The 20,770-nt window shown below is 50.7% G+C and overlaps 1 protein-coding gene across 4 annotated transcripts in view; it reads right to left on the reverse strand.

The window, feature by feature from the left end:
• The window catches only part of LOC135257066 (apoptosis-stimulating of p53 protein 1-like), a 31,535-nt gene that overhangs the window by 3,810 nt on the left and 6,955 nt on the right, over nt 1-20,770 (reverse strand). For 2 of the 4 annotated variants that reach the window (XM_064339480.1, XM_064339481.1), the window contains exons 4-15: nt 18,865-18,987; nt 17,390-17,460; nt 10,847-10,948; nt 7,739-7,913; nt 5,999-6,183; nt 5,674-5,814; nt 5,137-5,317; nt 4,317-4,451; nt 3,575-3,705; nt 2,975-3,452; nt 1,291-2,090; nt 617-751 (exon numbers count right to left, since the gene is read on the reverse strand). In XM_064339480.1, coding sequence (XP_064195550.1) covers nt 617-751; nt 1,291-2,090; nt 2,975-3,452; nt 3,575-3,705; nt 4,317-4,451; nt 5,137-5,317; nt 5,674-5,814; nt 5,999-6,183; nt 7,739-7,913; nt 10,847-10,948; nt 17,390-17,460; nt 18,865-18,987 — 2,657 coding nt within the window. The remainder of the gene's footprint in view (nt 1-616; nt 752-1,290; nt 2,091-2,974; nt 3,453-3,574; nt 3,706-4,316; nt 4,452-5,136; nt 5,318-5,673; nt 5,815-5,998; nt 6,184-7,738; nt 7,914-10,846; nt 10,949-17,389; nt 17,461-18,864; nt 18,988-20,770) is intronic. The other 2 variants (XM_064339482.1, XM_064339483.1) reach the window with 2 other exon arrangements.

The following is a 20,770-nucleotide window of genomic DNA, read 5'->3' on the forward strand; positions in this document are numbered from 1 at the left end:
AGAATGGGACAGAACAGCACAGAGTGGAACAGAACAGCATAGAACAAGACAGAACAGCACAGAGTGGAACATAACAGCATAGAATGGGACAGGACAGCACAGAGTGGAACAGAACAGCATAGAATGGGACAGAACAGCATAGAATGGGACAGAACAGCACAGAGTGGAACAGAACAGCATAGAATGGGACAGAACAGCACAGAGTGGAACATAACAGCATAGAGTGGAACAGAACAGCATAGAACAAGACAGAACAGCACAGAGTGGAACATAACAGCATAGAATGGGACAGAACAGCACAGAGTGGAACAGAACAGCACAGAGTTGGACAGAAAAAACTAGAAGTGGAACAGCATGGCATAAAGTGGGACAGAACAGCACAAAATGGGACAGAAGAACAGAAAGCGGAACGAAACAGAACAGTGAAACAGCACTTCATAAAGTGGAACATACTGGCAGAAATTAGAACAGCACTGCATAAGGAGGAACATAACAGCAAAGTGGAACAGCACCACTTAAAGTGGAACACTGTACGACAGAACGTAGCCGCACAGCACCGAGTGAGACAGCACAGCGCAGCACAGTGGAACAGAACAGCACAGCGCACGCAGCCCACCTCGTAGATGATCCTCTGGACCAGATCGAACTCCCCTTCCAGCGAGGCATCCAGCAGCAGGGCCAGGGGGTTGAACTTGACCCTGAGGCCGTGGCCCGTGCGCTCAGAGTCCGGCTTCTTCAGGTTACTGCGCTTCTGCACGGAGAGAAGAGAGAGGGCGGTTAAACCAGACGCTCTGCAGTTCTGTGCTCCTGCTGCAGAGTTAAAGGGAACCTGCTCAAGAGGAATCTGGCATCTGGCTAGCTGTAACAGTAATGCTATGGAGTGTTAAAGTCCCGCCCCCCGCAAAAAAGTGACTGGACCTAGAATGATGTAAACATCTGTTTTGTAGTTGTAGTTGTAACGTAACGTTGAGCAATGTTAGCATTAGCTCTTGGTTAATGTAAATTGGCTAACTAACGTACTGTTCATTGATGGCAAGCGATAGCAAAAACACATTTTTGGTCTCATTAAGAGTCAATGGAGTTGACGCAACTCTCTCTATCGACAGCTCTGGATGGAGCTCGGAAGGGAAGGGAAGGGAATGCTGGGAAGCGGCGCGAGGGGGCGGAGTTGTAGTTGTTTGTAGTTGTAGTTTGTAATATATCCATATTTCTATATTTAAATTGTATAATATTGCAACTCTACAGGGGTTCTACAGCGTTTAGTCAGCTGTAGCTTCAGTCACAACTCACAAGGTGCTGGGAGGAGGGCGTGGCAAGGGGCGGAGTCCCCTCCTCCTCGGGGATGGGGCTGGGCAGCGCGTCGGAGGCGGCGGCGAGGGCGGGGTTATTGTTGCTGTCCTCGACGGAGTCCCGAGGCAGGAGGGAGGGGCCGGAGGTCTGCTCCGGAGGGGGGGGCGGGGCAGGACCCGGTTGTCGTTGCTGTCCGAGGACCGGGGGGAGGAGCCGGGCGGCGGGGGGCGGCGGAGCCGCCGGCTCCGCGGCGGGCGGCGGGGGGAAGTCGGGGGGGTTCCCGTTGGCGGCGTTCCCGTTCTCCACGTCAGTGGGGGCGGCGGCGGCGGCGGCGGGGGGGCCCGGGTACTCGGGGGGGTTGGCGGGCTGGTAGAAGGGCGTGCCCCCGGCGCCCTCCATGCCCCCCGCCAGCGTGTTGAAGCGCTGGTACAGCAGCTTCTGGATGTTGGGGCCCCCGGGGCCCTCGGGCTCGGTGATGGAGCTGCGCTTCTTCAGCGGGCGCGGCGCGTTGGCCAGCTTGCGCCGCAGCGCCTCCAGGTCGGCGTCGCTCTGGTAGCGCAGCGGCGAGTGCGCCACCGGCGTCAGCTTGGTGGGGCTCAGCGGCCGCGGGATGTTCTCCACGCCGGGGTGGGGGGGGGGGGCCTCCCCGGGCCCCGGCGCCTGGCCCTCCACGTCCCCCTCCCCCCCCCTCTCGGCCCCTTCCTCCCCGCCTCCCGGGACCCCCGCGCCCGGCGCCCCCTGCAGGAAGGGCAAGGGGGAGGGCGTGGAGGAAGCGGAGGGCAGGACCGGCTTCCCGTAGACTGCACAGAACAGAGAGAACACGGCACAGCGAGATTAAACAGGGAGACAACTGAAGCTGATGCAGGCAAAACACAAGTCTCTTCACAAAGATCAAAATAAGTTACCCAAAACCCATACAAATCAGCAGTTAAATCTCACTATGCTTAATTTATAAGCCTACAATGTGCATGTAAGTTCAGGAGGTATTATTCAGTTTTTTTTAGGCGGATTTTACAGCTGCTGTAAACTCACATCCTAAAGACCAGCGTGAAATGGTGCCGGCATTTTTTTCTTCCTTTTTTTTTAGAGGGAGGAAAGTCCTTTTTTTTAATTAATTCAACTCCAGGACAAACCAAATTCAATAATCCAATTTGTTAAATCCAAATCCAATTCCAGTTCCAATTTAATCCAAAAAACCGACCCAATCCAATTACATTCAATTCAATAAAGCCAATTCCAAATCAAAAAACCTTCCACTTCTCAGCAACGGCACAGGCCAGATCAGCAGTATCCATTAACACGCCCTCTGAAGGCCCGGGCAGACAGATCCAGAACAGATAACGGCGGCCAAATGACATCGCTCCAGTGCGTCATCCTCACGAATCGCTCACAGACGTCGCACCAATCCCAGCCAATCGGCCGAGAGCGGCCCAGCACGCAATCCTGTAAGGCGGCCCAATGACATCACCCGAGTGCGTCAGCCTCACAAATCGCTCGCAGACCCAGCCAATAGACCGATTCCACCAATAGACCATGAGCGGCTCAGCACGCAGACCTAAAGGGCGGCCCAATGACATCACTCCAGTGCGTCAGTCCCGCAAATCACCCACAGACTGATCCCTTCACTTCCGATCCCCAGCCCAGCACAGATCAGAGCTGAAAGGCCGAGAGGCCTGTCACTCACCCGCTTTGAGCGCCAGCTTGCTGTTGAGGGGGTGGGCCTTGTGCGCGGCCTGCTGCAGGTACATGTGGTAGATGGAGCTGGAGTTGACGGTGGGCGGGCCCTTCCGGGGCGACTGCGGCCGGGAGCCCTTGTCGGGGACGAAGGGGCGCACGGCGGCCGCCAGCAGGGGGTCCTGCCTCTCCCCGGCGGGGGGGAAGAGGGGGGACGGGGGCTGGAAGGTGGGGCTGGGCGGGACGGTGATGCGCTGCTGGATCTGCTGGGAGGAGGAGCCGGTGGGGGGCGGGGCCCTCTGCCACGCCGGGTTGGCCGACGCCGGGCCGGGGCGGGGCAGGCTGTCCCGGCGGCGCTCCAGGGGACTGCCGGAGCCGGGCGGCGGGGGCGGGGCGCCCGTGCAGGGGTACGTGCCGTAGGGCGGGGGCGGCGGCTTCTGGGAGGGGGGCGTCGGCCCCACGGGCCTAGGCCCTGCGGAGTCCGGGCCCTATGGAGAGGGGGGGGGGGGGGTAGAGGAGCATGAGAGTGAGGATCCGAGTGTACGAAGAAACAAAAAGCAGATGGCTGTCCCCTTCGTAGGACAGAGGGACGCAGGGGGGAGGGGCTCACCTTGTCGGGCGGAGTCGCCGTGGGGACCGGGGGGCCCGTCTTGCCGGGCCCGTCCGCGTTCGTCTCCTTCCTGTCGGGGGGCTTGAGCGGTGGGGGACCGTTGCTTAGAACGGGCCAATCGCTTTCGTTGGCTGAAGAGGGAGGAGTCAGACAGTCAGGGAAACGGCAGTATACAAACCCAGCATTGGCCAACAGCAGCCACCGGCTCCACCCACACGTTCGCTGCACCAGGAAATTTGGGCCGACATGCTTACAGGCTATATCGCCGACCGTGTGTCATGTCTACGTCCTTCACACAGGCTTTACACAGTGAAAGATGAAAGATATGCACGACCCGTCTTTTGTTGAAGAGAACTGACCGAGACTCACATTTTCAGCCAATCCTGGTCCAGCAAACAAACTGGAAAATGTGAACTGCATGCTGATTGGGTGGGCGAGAGGCCTGCTGATGTAGCCATCGCAGCTCTTTGCACATGCGTTCTCTCAGTCTGGAGTGCTCCAAACCGTCTCCACAAGCGTCCTCAAGCCTGCCGTACCGCTGGCAGGCTTGGCTAACGTGCTTCACGACAAGCGACTCAACACTCAAGCCGGAAAAGAAACCACTGCGAATGTTTTTTTAAATAAAAGGCAGCGCCCTTCGCACGTTTCGTAGGGGGTGCCTTTTATTGGGGGGGGGGGGGGTCTCACAGGGGGTACAGCGAGGGCCCCACTGATGAGGTTCCCCCGTTCCCTCTGCTCGCACCTGCAGGCTCACAGGACACTCCGTCGGACCCGGAGGGCGCCCCGGGAGAGGAAGGCAACAGGGGGTCCACTACGATGTCTAAATCTGACACCTTCCAGGTGGTGGGGGGCTTTCTCAGGCCACGCCCCTCCGTCTCTGTCGGGCAACGGGCAACGCCCCCCCAGAGGACCGCGACAATGAGAAAGGGAGGGCACAAGGACAGAGGGGAGAAGAAGAAGGGGGGAGGACAACGGAAGAATACAATTCGACAGGAAATTACAGGAGGAAAGGTACAGGAATATAAGGAAACGTATAAAACAGAAAATTAAGAGCGTGAAAAGAGCAGCAGAGACGTCGTTTGACAAACTGAGGACCAGAAGCAGAAAATGAGCGCTGAGGCAGAAGCTGGGTTAGAGCTGTGCAGCTTCTGGCATACGGTGTGTGTGTGTGTGTGTGTGTGTGTGGTGGCGTTTTGCATGTGTGATGACGTGGTACGTGTGTGTGCTGTGTGTGTATGATGTGCATGTGTAGTGTGTGCATGTGTGCATGCAGTGTGTGGTGTGCATGGGGTGTGTGTGTATGCGTGTGCATGTGCGTTGTGTGTGTGGTGTGCGATGTGTGTATGCGAGTGTGCATGTGCGTATGTGTGTATGCGAGTGTGCATGTGCGTATGTGTGTGTATGCGAGTGTGCATGTGCGTATGTGTGTGTATGCGAGTGTGCATGTGCGTATGTGTGTATGCGAGTGTGCATCCCGTGTGTAACGCTTCTATGCATGTTGCATGCACCGGCCTCTGCGTGTACGTGTATGCATGCTTATGCAGGCGGTCACACAAACAAACCTGTTTTGGAGTGGGCGTGGCCGATGGGAGGGGGCACGCTGAGGGACTGCGGTTTCAGCGGTTCGGGGGGCATGTCCTGGCGGGTGGGCACGGGCACCTGGATGTAGGGTCCCACGGCTGCCACGCGCCCCGAACCGCCCGCGGCCGGCTGGGGGGAGGGGGGGCCATTGATCCTGTTCAGCTGTGGGGGAGAGGTGGGGTGGGGGGGGAGACAAGTCAGTCACAACGTATATCAACTCACTGTGTACTGGATCAGACATGCACCTCTGGCCCAAAAGCATGTATCAGTCTGCCAGACATCAATCTTCATATCCCTTATATGCTGGGACAGTAATATCTTCTGTTTAAAGACAATTATGGTCATGTTTAACAAGAAATTAAGGTCTTTAAACTGACAGAGATGCAGAGGGTGCATTTTCAACTGAAAAAACATATAAAAATATGTGTCAAGGTGTGTGGCCCCCCTGATCTGTAGATATGGTGTAAATAATGGGAGGTGAGCCCTCCCAGCCACATGGGGGCGCTCTTTGGACTCGCCTCTGCCTTTTTCTTATGGAGGCGCTCCCGCAGCTCGGCGATGCGCCGGTCCATCAGGGTGACCTCCGTGTTGCGCCTGTTCAGCAGCTCCTTGTGCTGCTGCAGCTTGCTGTTCTGGTCCTGGTTCAGCTTGTTGCGAATCTGAGGGAGGGGAGGGGAGGGGGAAATTAACTTGAGCGATTCAGTTCAGAAACGCGCTGAGAAGCAAACCCCGCAGGCCTCCAGGGCTTCAGTCTTAGACGGCCATTCTAACCGACCCTGAACTGGGCTCCACGCCGCTGCAACTGCGCTACGCTCGCGTTGGCGACTCCGCCCGGCGGCTCACCTGCAGCTCCTGGTAGAGTTTGCGCAGCTCCAGCGCGGCCGTGCCGGTCACCTGCCCGCCCAGCGTGAGTTTGCCCCGGCGCAGGTCGTCCAGCTGCTGGGTCAGCTGGTCCACCTTGAGCACGGCCACCTGCAGCTCCTGCTGCTTCTCCTGGAACACGCCGTTGATGTGCTCCATCTCCGCTGCTGGGGCAGGACGCCGGGTCACGAGGGAGACAGACAAACGGCTAAGTCGCGCTGTCGTGTCCGCACGCACGCGCAAACACGCAGCAGAGACGCGCTGTCGTACACACACGCACACGCAAACACGCAGCAGAGACGCGCTGTCATATACACACACGCACACGCAAACACGCAGCAGAGACGCGCAGTCGTTCCCGCACACACACGAGCGCGCAGCAAAAACACTCACATACCCACATACACACGCACACACATGCATGCAGCAGACACGTTCACATACCCGCATACACATGCACACACATGCCTGCAGCAGACACACATGCATGCAGCAGACACAAACTCACATACCCACATACACACGCACACACATGCATGCAGCAGACACACACTCACATACCCACATACACACGCACACCCATGCATGCAGCAGACACACACTCACATACCCGCATACACACGCACACACATGCATGCAGCAGACACAAACTCACATACCCACATACACACGCACACACATGCATGCAGCAGACACACACTCACATACTCACATACCATGCACACACAGCATGGCAGCAGACAACACTCAGTAAATAACACATGCATGAGTCAGAAAGCACTACATACAGGAAGGAGGTCACACATGCATAGGTCCACAGAAAGCACTCACATACCAGAATCAGTAAAGGAGGGTCGATACATGCAGCTAGGTCACACTCACGAAGCCTCTTACGTACACAGGGAATCAGTAAAGGAGGTCTACAGACAGTTCTACATCTGTACCCACATACACATGCACACACATGCAAGCAGCAGAAACACACTCTCATACCCGCATACACATGCACACACATGCATGCAGTGGAGACACGCTCACATTCTACACGCACCTACGCACACACATACACAGAAAAGACATAGTCGCATACCCACATGCACACACGCACTGAACCAGATATACTTACATACATGCACGCTTGTGAGCACACGAGCACACACACACACACACACACACACACACAACCAGACATACTCACAGACCTGCATGCACATTCGTACAGACATGTGCAAGTGATGCACATACGGATGCAGAGTAAAGGAGGAGGGTCTATATGGACTGAGTCCTCAGTAAAGGGGCGGAGTCTGTACTTATACACAGGGGTTTCAGTAAAGGGGAGGGTCGGTACATGCACTAGGTCCACAGAAAGCGGGCGGAGTCTGTATGTACACAGGTATATCAGTAAAGGGGAGGGTCAGTACATGCACTTGTCCGCAGAAAGCGGGCAGACTCCGTACGTACACATGGATATCAGTAAAGGGGGGTCTGTACATACACAGGGATATCAGTAAAGGGGAGGGTCGGTACATGCACTAGGTCCACAGAAAGCGGGCGGAGTCTGTACGTACACAGGGATATCAGTAAAGGGGAGGGTCGGTACATGCACTAGGTCCACAGAAAGGGGGCGGAGTCTGTAAGCGTACAGGGATATCAGTAAAGGGGAGGGTCGATACATGCGCTAGGGTTCACACTTCACAGAAAGCGGGCGGAGTCTGTACGTACACAGGTTGCCGTTGGTGACCTTGCTGTAGTCGGCCTGGCCCCGCATGGCGCGGATCTTCTTCAGCTTGGCCTCCTGGCTCTCCACGCGCTCCTTCAGCCTCTGCAGCTTCTCGCTCTCCGTCTCCGTCTGCTGCTGCCTCCTCTCCTGCTGCTTCAGGTAGCGCAGCCGCTGCTCCTGCCGCCGAAAAAAGAGAAACGCTAACCGTTTAGCGCCGGCTAGCCGCAACCCGCACCTCCTGCCAAAAAAAACGGGCCTTTCTGCCAGATAAATGCACCTGTCCGCCAGAAAATCTCGCCTCTCCGCAACCTGGCCACCAGTTAAAACGCCGCTTTTCCCAGGAACGTTCGATGCCGCCGCCGCCTCCTCCGAGCGCTAGCTTAGCCGCGGCGCGAGGGGGGACGACCGCGGTCGGAGAGAGAGAGAGGCTCGCTAACCTCTGAGCCGCGGGGCTCCGTCGGCAGCGGCTTTAAAAACCCTGCCGGCGTGGCGTGTCGCGGCGCAGCTGCTCCGCTCGGCTCGGCCGCCGTCTCGCGCGGCCCGAGGAAGCCTCCCACGCCGCCGCCGCCGCCCCCGCACCGTATGGCGCGTCCTCTCGGCGTTCAGAGCCGCCAGCGCGCTCATTATAACTCTCTCCCGCGCGCTCATTAACGCTCTCCTGCGCGCATCACGGGTGTCAATCCCTTAAACCGTTTCCCCCTTCAGCGTCAAAACGACACACCCAAAAGTGTGAATACAATTTGACTGGCGTATTGAAATTAATCTGCCCTTTATATATATCTGCTATAATGCAATGCAATGTAACTAAGATGGCGGCACAGGAAAAGGCTTTATGTTAGCTCCATAAACAAGCTTTCAGAAGAGTGGACACTGGACAGCCTCTTTGTGCGCAATAAAAACCCAAGGACATCACGCGCAAAAGGGTGCACTTTTGCAGGAGAGGGTGCCAGGTGGCCTTGCTTAATGCTCCCTGCATTAGTCCCACTGTGCCCATTGGCTGTCATTTTTGGGGACATCGGACTGAGGTGACGGGGGACTTGTGGGGTAGTGATACGCGTTTGGACGGGAGCATGAATTTGAATTGCCAGCCTGTCATTTCTGCAGATCGTATGATGTGCGAGAGGTTATAGTTGTGTCCTGTAGTGGACATGAAAACTCTTTCCCTCCATCACTGTCTCTTGGTCACACATCTGTGCGTGCACGCACAAGAGCACACACACACACAGTCAGACACACACAGACACACACACACACACACAATGCTACCCCAGAGCAAGTACTTACTTGTGTCCAGATTACCAGTGCCAAATGGCCAAAGCCACTCTGCTCAGGCAGGAGCCAGACACACGATTACATCAATCGGCCAGAGTAAAGCTGCCCCTCCCTCTCTCTTTTTCTCCCTCTCCTTCCCTCCATCCCTCTCTCTCACACACACACACACACACTCTCTCTCTCTCTCTCTCTCTCTCTGGGTAAAGGTCTTAGCCTCCGTGGACTGATATAGCAGTATTAACATGAGCAGCTACAGAGACCCTACAGAAATAACTGTACTGCAGCAATGCTCAGACTGACTCTCTAGCAACAGTGCTAATACAGTCTTCATATTTTTCAACAACTCAGTCCTTCAGCGACGGTTACCATCACCACTCTTCCCACACAACAGGTTTGAAACGCATCCCGCTATGGACGGCGCACAGAACTTCTATGCAAAACAGAGCTTGCAAATAACTCCGCCTCCAGCAAAGCGCAGGCACTCCTGAATGAAACAAGCGTGCGCAACTGGCAGCAAGAGCAGTCATTCAGAAGCAGCAGGTTATAAAAGACGTTCGGATCAGGCAGCGTCGTGGCTGAGACCGGGTCAAGAGTAAGGGGACGCGCAAACTGCCAGTGCGATTGGACAGGCGGGTGCCTGGTCCAATCACACTGCGCGGTCCGTCGGCTGGCTAAGTGCTTGTTGTTTAACGAGAACTCCGGTGTCAACCTCTCGGCCGAAACAAAGACAGTCAAAAAGAAACGACTCTGGCGAAGACGGACCGTCATTGGTGCGTTCCCTCTCTCCCCGGCGTCACGGAGAGAGAGAGAGACGGCCCCGGCCTCTGACGCGCCACGGTTTTCACTAACAGGAAACGGGCAGCCGGGCGTGGCTGGGTTAAGCCGCAGGGCACATCTGCGCGATGTACATCCTGACGACAGCGGGGTCCCTTTCCTGCTGCCGTGTGCCCCCATTTTTTAGCACAAAGCAGCAGGGAATGTCTTATTTTAGGGCACCGGAGTTTGGCACGAGTCTGAATCCTTCCTGGAGCACTGCCGTTGTGCATCCGAGTATTACACTAAAGGGGGGGGCGTCCAATGTAAGCTAAGCAAATCCTCATGAAAAGCAGACATCTGCCAATCAAATAAATAAATAAATGCTAGTCAAGGGCTAAAATGGGTGGGAGAGCTGTGGTTTAGTATTTCCTGATCAGCGGTCCGAACCACCTGGTGTCTCTACGAACGCCAGACCGGTTCATAATGCACTTTGAACATGCCGTGTCCGAGCTTTTAATCCCTGCTGTTCTTTGAAGGATGAAAACATAGGAACACTCCGAACGTTGCACGACATTAAATATACATACTTTTTTTTTTTTTTTTTTTCTTCAACAAATTGCAGTTATTTGATAAACAAATGTAACTATCCGGGGTGACTTACGCAGTTTAAATTCTGCCACGGGCTGCACAGTCTAAGACATGACATCGTAGCCTGAGGTATAGTGTGACATCACATCCTGAAGTGTGGTGTGAGACATCCATAACTGGAGATGAACTTCATGACATCACAGCCAGAGGTGTAGTATATGACATCACAGCCAGAGGTGTAGTATATGACATAACAGGCTGAGGTGTAGTGCATGATATCACAGCCAGAGATGTAGTGTATGACATCACAGCCAGAGGTGTAGTGTATAACATAACAGGCTGAGGTGTAGAGTATGACATAACAGGCTGAGATGTAGAGTATGACATAACAGGCTGAAGTGTAGAGTATGACATCACAGCCTGAGGTGTTGCGCGTGTCATCGCAGCGTGAGGTGCGCGGGACTTCGCTAAAGCTGCGCGGCCGGACGGCTCACTTTGGCGACGAGCATCTGCTGCTGCGCCTCGATCTGCTGCTGCTGGCGGGACGCCATCTCCTGCAGCTCCAGCAGAGTCAGCTCCACACGGGGGCTTCCCACCTGCAAACCAACACACAGAGAGAGAGAGCAGGGTCACAGTCCACTCATTATCCACACACAGAGCAGGGTCACAGTCCACTCATCTACACATACACACACACATAGAGCAGGGTCACTGTCCACTCATTATCCACACACACACACACACACACACAGAGCAGGGTCACAGTCCACTCATCTACACATATACACACACACAGAGCAGGGTCACAGTCCACTCATTATCCACACACAGAGCAGGGTCACAGTCCACTCATCTACACATATACACACACACAGAGCAGGGTCACAGTCCACTCATTATCCATGCACATACACAGAGAGCAGGGTCACAGTCCACTCATCTACACATATACACACACACAGAGCAGGGTCACAGTCCACTCATCTACACATATACACACACATAGAGCAGGGTCACAGTCCACTCATTATCCACACACACACACACACACACACACACACACTGCGACAGCAGCTGCGGTCATCAGCGCTCTCGACGCATCTCCTGCACCCACAGAGCAGGTCACAGGTCCACTGCAATCCACACAAAGAGAGAGCAGGGTCACAGACCACTCATTATCCACACACACACACAGAGCAGGGTCACAGTCCACTCATTATCCACACACACACACACACACACAGAGCAGGGTCACAGTCCACTCATTATCCACACACACACACACACACACACACAGAGCAGGGTCACAGTCCACTCATTACCCACACACACACACACACAGAGCAGGGTCACAGTCCACTCATTATCCACACACACACACACAGAGCAGGGTCACAGTCCACTCATTATCCACACACAGAGCAGGGTCACAGTCCACTCATCTACACATATACACACACACATAGAGCAGGGTCACAGTCCACTCATTATCTACGCACACAGACACAGACAGGCTTTCTCTTTATCTTTAGCCCCCGTGGGCTAGCAAGTGGGCATTAACATGGGGGAGCCAAAAGCCAGCTCTCGTTTGCACATGCTAATTTCACAACCGCAGGACAACGCTATCGCGCCTGACAAAGAGAACGTGTCGATCCGGAACCGCAGTCAGCATCTAAAGGTAGCCTTGAGAGGTGGAGTTCAGGTCCGGCAAAACAGTGGTCATAACCCTAGCTGTACGTACACTAGGATAAGAACATCAGCCAAAGGCATGTAAGTCAATAATCAGCCATTTCAGTATACCATAAACACACATCAGAAATAAGAGGCCACAGACGGACAGATATTAACTTGAGCTAAAGGGAGCCCATCTGAACAGCACCAGTAATCTCATCTAACAAAAGACAAGCCACCAAAACAAGACTGTTCTCACAAAGACATTTAAAGAATAGAAGCACGGTGAGAATCCTGTAGGTGATTGGCTTCTCCCAATGTCTGATCACTTTCAGGGCTTAAAATATTTTTATCCATGTAGGACGATATTTTTCTTTCTTGAAATGCTCATTTTTGTCTTCCTATATTATCACTACTTAATTTATATTGAAAATCACTGTGAAATCAAGGCATTAAAAAGCTTAAGAACCAGGGGGGTGTAGTATGACCCACTACAATTTATCATTCTTAATTTATCATCATTTTTATGCGGAATGGGTGTGGACGGCTATATATAAAAGAAAACCATTGAACAGGAACATACACCAGATTAAGCTATGTCAATAGGTCTATATGCTAGAAGACATGTTTTTAAAAATCAACAAAACATAGAATTTGACCAGGGGTGCCCAAACGTTTGCATACCACTGTATGTAATTTGTGTACATTATCTTTCTCAAATATATTCGTGTTAAAAAAAAAAAAAAACAGTTAGACAGGTTGCGAGTATCCCGTGTATGCATATCAGCACGTGCACACACTTGCACGCACACACACACACAAACCACCCAGTGGTCTATTTTGCATATTTTAATTTAGTTATGCCCTACAGAATATCTGCTTACTTATCCACGTAAGCTAATTAACTATATTTAAAACTATATTTGAAGCCGTTTATATGAAACCGCTGCAATTTCCATTTGTTTTTCACGGCGATATCACATGTGCAAACAGAATAAAATAGCAGAACAAGCACACATTTTAGCCAGACAACGTGTTACTTTTAAAAACGCAAAACGTAGATACCTGCTGTGTTTTTTCCGAGATTCTGAAAGATCGCACTGGGCTGTGCTTCAGCTAGAAACTCCTCCACAGTCTCCACGCTCTTCCGTCTCATTTTTACTCTTCATTCCCTATCTAAAAAACAACCATTTCTGTACAGTAGGCGAGATTTTTTTTCTTTTCGGTTTAGGGTGCAACCACGTCGTTCAAATATGTGAAGACTTTTCGTCTACCGAATTCTTTGTTCATTGATAATCACACTGTAGGCTATACGCGCAATTAAAATACAAAAAAAAAAAAAATGTGCATCAAACACGTTTTGCCCTTAAGCGAATTCCGTTTAAATGCCCAGTCTATTTTTCTACACGTTGAACAAACACTAGAAAGATCATGGAAGAAAATCCAGTTGACTGCAATTGCAAATAGTTTGCATGCTTGTCAAAAATGCGTCGGATTTCGTGGTATTTTGCGTATAAAGATACAGCGCTTTTTATTTAATTCATGGGGATGTACAGAACTTATAGTATTGATCGCCACCGTGTTGGTACCAGTGTGCACCGATCGCACCAGTAAATGCACAAATGGCCAGTTTAAGAAACTTACTAATATGATTCTTCAAAACAAGCAATCACCCCGATCTTCGTTGCGTTCACACCGAAAATACACATCTCACACTTGTAGAGCACTCGCCGACACTTGCACCCTTACGATTTACTGTAACATGGCAACACAAATGTACTCGACCTACACGAGCTAGATACAACGCTTTGGTCTTTAGCGCAAAGACAAAAGTGAAGAGACGGAGTATCGGAAAACCCCTTCATCCCCACTAATCCCCGTCTCATAAATCGGACGCGCTATTAATAGCTGCAAAAATAAAGACTACACAATCATCACCGAACACCACCCACGCGACAAGGAAAGCATTCTTTTAAAAGCGCAAATCCACTTTAGGATTAGGACTGGCAAAATGGAAAGCAATTTACAATTTCGATTAAGACCGCCGTTTTCACCACATGTCGACGTTGCTGTTGTACCATTGACAAAAATACATCTCAACACGTTCAGCAAACATCCAGCAGCAAATACTGACAAATATTTACGTTAAAAATAAAGCTGAGAATGGATACGATGTCATATGAAAGCGACTATATACATTACCCTTCGTGGACCTAAACATTTGCTTCTGTAAAGCAAGCAAATAATTGTTATATTAATCACCAAAGCACCACCATGGTTTGCCTTATGGGCGACCGATAGAAAAATTATTAAATGAGAGGAAAATAATCTCTTTGAGACTTCTGTGATATACTAGTGTTTTTAAAATAAATTTTACAAAGGTGGTGTTAATGGGGGGGGTTATCTGAATTAAACCCAAGAGAATCCCGCCACTCAAATCATTCACTCCCACGCTGTAAAAGCTCCACCCAAATGACATTCCACTGAAGAGCTACCATGGCAATGCACTGTTCTCTCTGCTGTCAAATTAACACACAACACACATACGGACATACATACACGTGCATGTCCATATCACACACACACAGTGCATCAAATACATGCGTTAAAGCAAACAAACTGTAGGATTATGTACAGAGCATACACACATCACAAGAACATGCACACTTGCACGTACACACATGTAGACATGTGCACACACAAATGCATTCACGACCATGCCTGCACCCACATCCCTCAGTTCTGTACCTGGTTACCAAGGGCAACAAGCAGCAGGACTTGCACCAGTAAACCACACTGCCCCCACTCCCAATTTCCATCTCTGGCTGGTGAATATTTGCCATTTCCTCATCTGCAGATATTTCCTTAAGAGCCAGCGCAAAACAGTTCATCTGGGTGATGCATTAAAGCTGTCGGTAGCACCCTCTGCCTTGTAAAATTCACACAATAGTCTCAACAGTCCCAGCAACAGTTCCAGCTGGCTGTTGCTTCATTTCCCCACAGCAAATCAAAGTGTTGGCAACAACGGCCAATGAAAATTGTGTATGTAAATTGAACTGCTGCATGACAACAGAGCTGTTTTTTTTTTTTTTTTACGGTCCACGGGTCAGAGTTGCAGATGATTAAAGGGTGATTTTCAGCAGAACACCTAGGCACTGAATGTAGAACTCAAATCAGTAAGGAAAGCCAAATGTCCTGCCTTTGAAAATAAAGCGCACAAGGTTGCTTTACAAAGAGAATAAAAAAGGAAATCAAAACAGGGAAATCAATGCAAAATAAAAATCAAACTATCAAATATGAGGTAAATGTCACAACTTTAATACCAGGACAAATGCATACTTATAAAATCTATTTGAAAGCCACTATTTCAAAGTCACTTTTGAGAAGTGCGGGGAGTGGAGGCAGGCTGAGTGCATTTTGGAAGGGTAGTCTACAGCCCAGGAGGGGAGCAGGTCAGACCCCAGACACAGAGAGGACAGCAGAGATGGAGGGCAATGAAAGAGGGAGAGTAAAGATCTTAGTGAAGATTAAGGTCTTGAAGTGTACTCCAGGCTTGTGTGGATTTGATTTTAGCAATGTTGATCAGATGGTAGAAGGCCACTTCGGAGATGTTATGGGCCATAAGGTTCAAAAGAAGAGTCGCAAATGACGTCTAGATTGTTTGTTCGTTGTCTATCTATTTGACATGCTGTTTAATTTCCGATGTCAGACCTAGCAGTGTATAAAAATAGTATTCTTACAGTATTCTTGTTTCACCCAGTACTTGCTTGCCTAGATTTTGTACAGTTTATTTTTTTAATATACAACGTTTTGTGTAATCCCACATTTCGATTCGGGTTCCTTCACCTTGCATCCCAGCTTTGACTGAATTACAACAGACATTCAGAGACCCCTCCCCCAGGAGAACCCCACAAGAAGACAGACCATGACTACAGATGGAAGCAGTTGAGAGTTGCTGGAAACCACAATAAAAGATGAAAAACGGGGGGTAAACTAGCACTGTGAGCATAAGGGGTAATCATGTGGTCTACCAGTCAAGCCTGTGTTCACCCTGCTCTGGGACATGGTCATGGTCATGTGTGGAAGCTTGCTGTTCCCAGAGACTGCACCATAATGCAGTCCCGAATGAGCAACTATGTCCCTCCACCCACCCATAACACCCACCCACACCCACACCCACACCCACACCCACCCACACACCCCCACTCTGGCAAAGCCGATGGATAACGAAGACGTGTAATCCTCTTACAGGGTTAAGTCATGAAACTGGCATAGTAATCCCCAAAATTACAGAGTGAAAGCCAGCCCCTTACAACAGTGTGCAAGTGCCAGTGCCAAAAAACATAATGGTGGCATGGACTGCATATGGCTGGCTGAATGGTTTCACTACTTTGAGACAAGGTGGTGCTGAATATACGATAAGCAAATTTGGCACAACATCTTCCAAACAGTGCAAATAAGCATGGCTTATTCTGAGGGCAGTCCTTGAGGCTCATCTGTCCCCGAATCAATGCTCTTGAACCCTGGTCCTGGGGAAACATCCCCAAATTCTCTGTCCAAATCAACCAGGAACTACACCATTAGCTAGTGCCTGGTTTAAAAGAACCTAGATGACTGACATCAGAGTAGTAGCCTACTACATCTTCCGCAGTATTGCCACTGCACCAGCTGGCACAAGTACTATATTCAGGCATGCTTATTCAGGAAATCAATCCATAATCCCTAAATACCAAGATGCACATTGTCCTGAGTTTCCCCCACCTGCCTGGTCCACAGGGCAGCGCGAGCGCAGAAATGACCAGGGCAGAGCCAAAATGGCGGCCGGCACAAGCCCCACCATATTTATCAAGCACCGATTTGCAGCCTTAGCCATTAAGCCAAGCCCCGAGCTGGTGCTCTGTAAAATTCCGTTCCCTTCCCCCTGAATCGTATGGGCCAGGGTGGTGTCTGCGTTCAGAAAGGCTACGTTTCCCTTTCCTGTGCGTGGAACAGATGGGGGGCAGAGCAGACATTAATACCGACTGGCCACGGCGAGATAAGCCGCGGCGTTTAAGCACCAGTATGCCGCTAGCACTCTGAAGGGATCACAGGTCACCCGATTGCTTTACAGGCAATCTCCCCAGCCAACAGAAGCCGGACACGTCTTCCTCTCATTCATACGTATGCGTGCCAGCGTAAGCAACCATGTGCATTTAAATGCGACGCATACGCACAGAGACAGAGACCAATGTGACTTTATTAGACACCGTGCGCTCCAGTTACTCAGTTGCATTTCCTTGTTTAGAAGATGCCTCGGGGGGTGTGTGTGTGTGTGTGAGTGTGTGTGTGTGTGTGTGTGTGTGCGTGCATGTGTACACAGTACATACCCCGTTCTCACAGGGCTTCTCCACACTCCCCCCATTCTTCCTCCTGGCCTGGTCCTGAGGCTGCTGGCTCCCTGTAGGGTCACAGGGAAACTGCACCTTACAAATCCGCTCACCAGTTACATGGGCCAATTCATATAGGTTAACCAATTACATTACATTCATTTGGCAGACGCTTTTATCCAAAGCGACGTACAAAAAAAGTGCATTTCATGGTCGTAGACAACTGCTGAACACGGGTTCAGTAAGGTACAATACTTATTTTGAACAGCTATTTCTAGCCGAGAACAATGAACACTATTCTGGCCTAACATCTGCAAAGACAACTAGGCAGAAGAATAAGCTACAGGAAGCCAATGAAAGCAATGACGTTCGATCATTAAGCCTATTACACGTGCACATCAGTAACTCAATTAAGAGTATTCAGAATATAACAGTGGATCACTGCACACGGATGATGATCCTTTCCGAATGAAGGCCAATCTGTTAGCTCTGATAAAAGTCTATAAATAACCATACCAGAACTAAACCAGAACTACTAACGTACATATTTCTTTACAACAGCATTTATACTTTCAGAACATCGTTGGAATTGCTTCGGTAATTGCTTCGCCGTTAGTTCACGTGTAATCTGAACCTGCACACACGAGGAATCCGTCAAAAAACCTGTCAAGACAGAAATTCATTTGGCTTGTCACTTGCTTCTTGTGGGTGTTTCTTTTTTTTTTGATGCAACCGAGCATTAACCCCAATGCTGCCATATGAAAATGCAAGCGGTACATTACAAAGTCTGAATTAAGCTTTTTTTCACTCCCCATTTTCACATAAATACTCTAGGGTTTCTTAATATCTTGGTGAGATATTTTGTAAAGGCAAAAAAATACTATTTGAAGTATAATGTGTGTAGGCTTTATCTATTTTTGCCACGTATAATTTTTTTGTCATTCAGACATTTTGTGGTTCTGACTCCTTGTGCAAGGTGACAAGGGAGACAGCAGAACAGTGACAGTAGTGACCTCTCACGCTCTCCTCTCAGCTCACAAGCTCTAATTGGCTTTCGAGGCTGACCACTATATCAGCAGGGCCCATAGCCTGGAGGCGGGTCTCCAGAGACTGAGGAGCATTCCCATAGGCTGGGCTGTGCATTGGGGGAGGGCAAGAAGGGGCTGCTGGCTGCTAGGGGACTAATTAGCAACAGAGCTCCTAAAGAATTTCCAATATTAAAAATGCATGCAATTCAAATGCATATACAACAGGGCCTCCATGGACTTTGCTGTAAAGAAACCCTATAACGAGGGCCATGAATTTTCCCAAATCTTTTACAAAGTGCTTAAAAATTGCTGTTGTATTACACTGATGACTACCTACAGTCCGTCTTGCCGTGGTCCTCCAATTTATCATTTACAGCACGTTTGGTGTCAGTACTGTAAAGTTAAAAGGCGAGACAGAGCTAGAAGGCGAGGATCCAGGAAACCTACCCTGGTCGCTGCTGCTCTCGGTGGGCGACTCCTCGTGCCGCAGGAAAAACTTCACTTCCTGTTTCCTGGGGCCCCACTTCTGCAGGTGATCGTACATCATGTGGTCGAAGGGGATGGCTCTCTCTGCGGGAGGGAGAGGGAAGGCGGGAGAAGGTCTGACTACCTGGGTATTACCGGAATGTTCCGCGAATATAGGTGCATGGAATGCAAGCAAAATGGTGCTACAACAAAGGCCTGCCCAAGCAAATACAGGAAGGACGTGTATGGGAGGATCAAAGTGCGGGAGCTAAAACAACACGCCACACCCTAATCAGAAGAATTCACCGAGGGTGGTGCCGATTGGTTCGTACTGATGAATCCTCCCCCGCCCCCAAAACCCCAAACCCAACCCTTTTCTTAGAGGCAGCTTTCAGGCCTCCTCAGTTTGGAAATTTTAGAAGTGGCACTCTTGCGACGGAGAGGAATTTGCGCTGACGTCCGCTCCCATCAGCCACGCAACAAGAAGCTGCCTTCTAACGAGGCTGAGCGAAAATGACAGCTCCTTCTCTTAAACGGAGCTCTCGCCGTGACAGCTCTTCCCAAAGGTAACCGTCCCGGGCACGCAGAGGGATGGCTCAGGCAGAGCGAGCGCGAGCGACAGATTTCCAGCGCGCTTCGAGGGGCGCGTCTCGCACGAGCGTTCATTTGGGGGTTAAGCAACCGTTTCGTCGCTAGCGAGCGCTTTTCACCCTCGGGTTCTGGACGCGGTTGGGCTATTTCACAGTTCTAGTCACGTACTCCACAAACAGACAGAGAACGGTTTCATCCTCAGTACAGCATTTCAATACAGAGACAAACAAATCAAAATGTGTCAAGTACAAAATGAAGAAAACGATCTGGATTTTAATGTTCAACCAGCCTCTGCGTAAAATCTCTATAGATTACCAGAGAAAGTCTTCATCCTAATTTTTATTTTAACATACGAGTCATATTCTATCAGGGCAATAATTTCATATGGTACGGTACATATTGCACATATCACCCATGAGGCCCGGTTTTCACTGGATGAACTGGCCCACCGCAGGACATGGGAGAGGGCCATCACTGGTGGCTACGGCATCAATAACGATCCTCCTCACAAATGAACAAATCCACAGCATGGACACAAGCAGGGCAGCAATATGAAACATTGCCCACTTTTCAAAGGAGACTAGCCGCAAATGTTAATAAACTATTTATGAAAATATTTATTTCTAAAACTATTCATCCAGAAGTGTGAAGATGCCCGCGTGTCCCAGGGGGTTGTCGACCGAATGTCAGAAAAAGAAAATGGCCACGCGTCACACGTCTTGCTCGGTGAACCGTTTCCAAGAAACGTTAGGAGCCACCCTGAGCGAGAAGTTCATTTGAGGTGCCGTTCTGAAAAGCTTAGCGCAGACTTAAATTAAATGCGACAGCCGCTGCAGATCAGACGGCGTGGACGCCTGCGTTAAAACATCCGAGAGGTTCCCCGAGCCGTTCGTTTTCACGACCGGGGCCAGATCCCCTGCTCCTCGGCACAGGACGTTCTGTAACGAAAAGCTGTGACGCTGAGTCCACGCTGTGAGAGGGACCTTAACTGCCCCGTTCAGAAGAAGACAAATCGCACTCCGAGCCCTAAGACAGGAAAAAGGCGGCAGTAACACAGCAGTCATGTTTGAGGGGTTTTAGTTTTAGGTCGTGGTTGATGGCGAGGGGGCTCCTCAGAATAAAGGGACGTTCCAAAGTGTCCTCCCTCTTATCCTCCGGTGTGGCATGTGTGGGGGTCAAGGGTGGGGGTGGGGTTAGGTTTGAGGCATTAGGGTCAGGGGATGGGGAGGTAGGTGCAGGGAGTTTGAGTTACAGGTCATGTGATGGGGTGCAGGGTCACGTGTTAGCGTTATAGGTT

Source organism: Anguilla rostrata, chromosome 6 (genome assembly GCF_018555375.3).
Source record: "Anguilla rostrata isolate EN2019 chromosome 6, ASM1855537v3, whole genome shotgun sequence".
Lineage (NCBI taxonomy): Eukaryota > Metazoa > Chordata > Actinopteri > Anguilliformes > Anguillidae > Anguilla > Anguilla rostrata.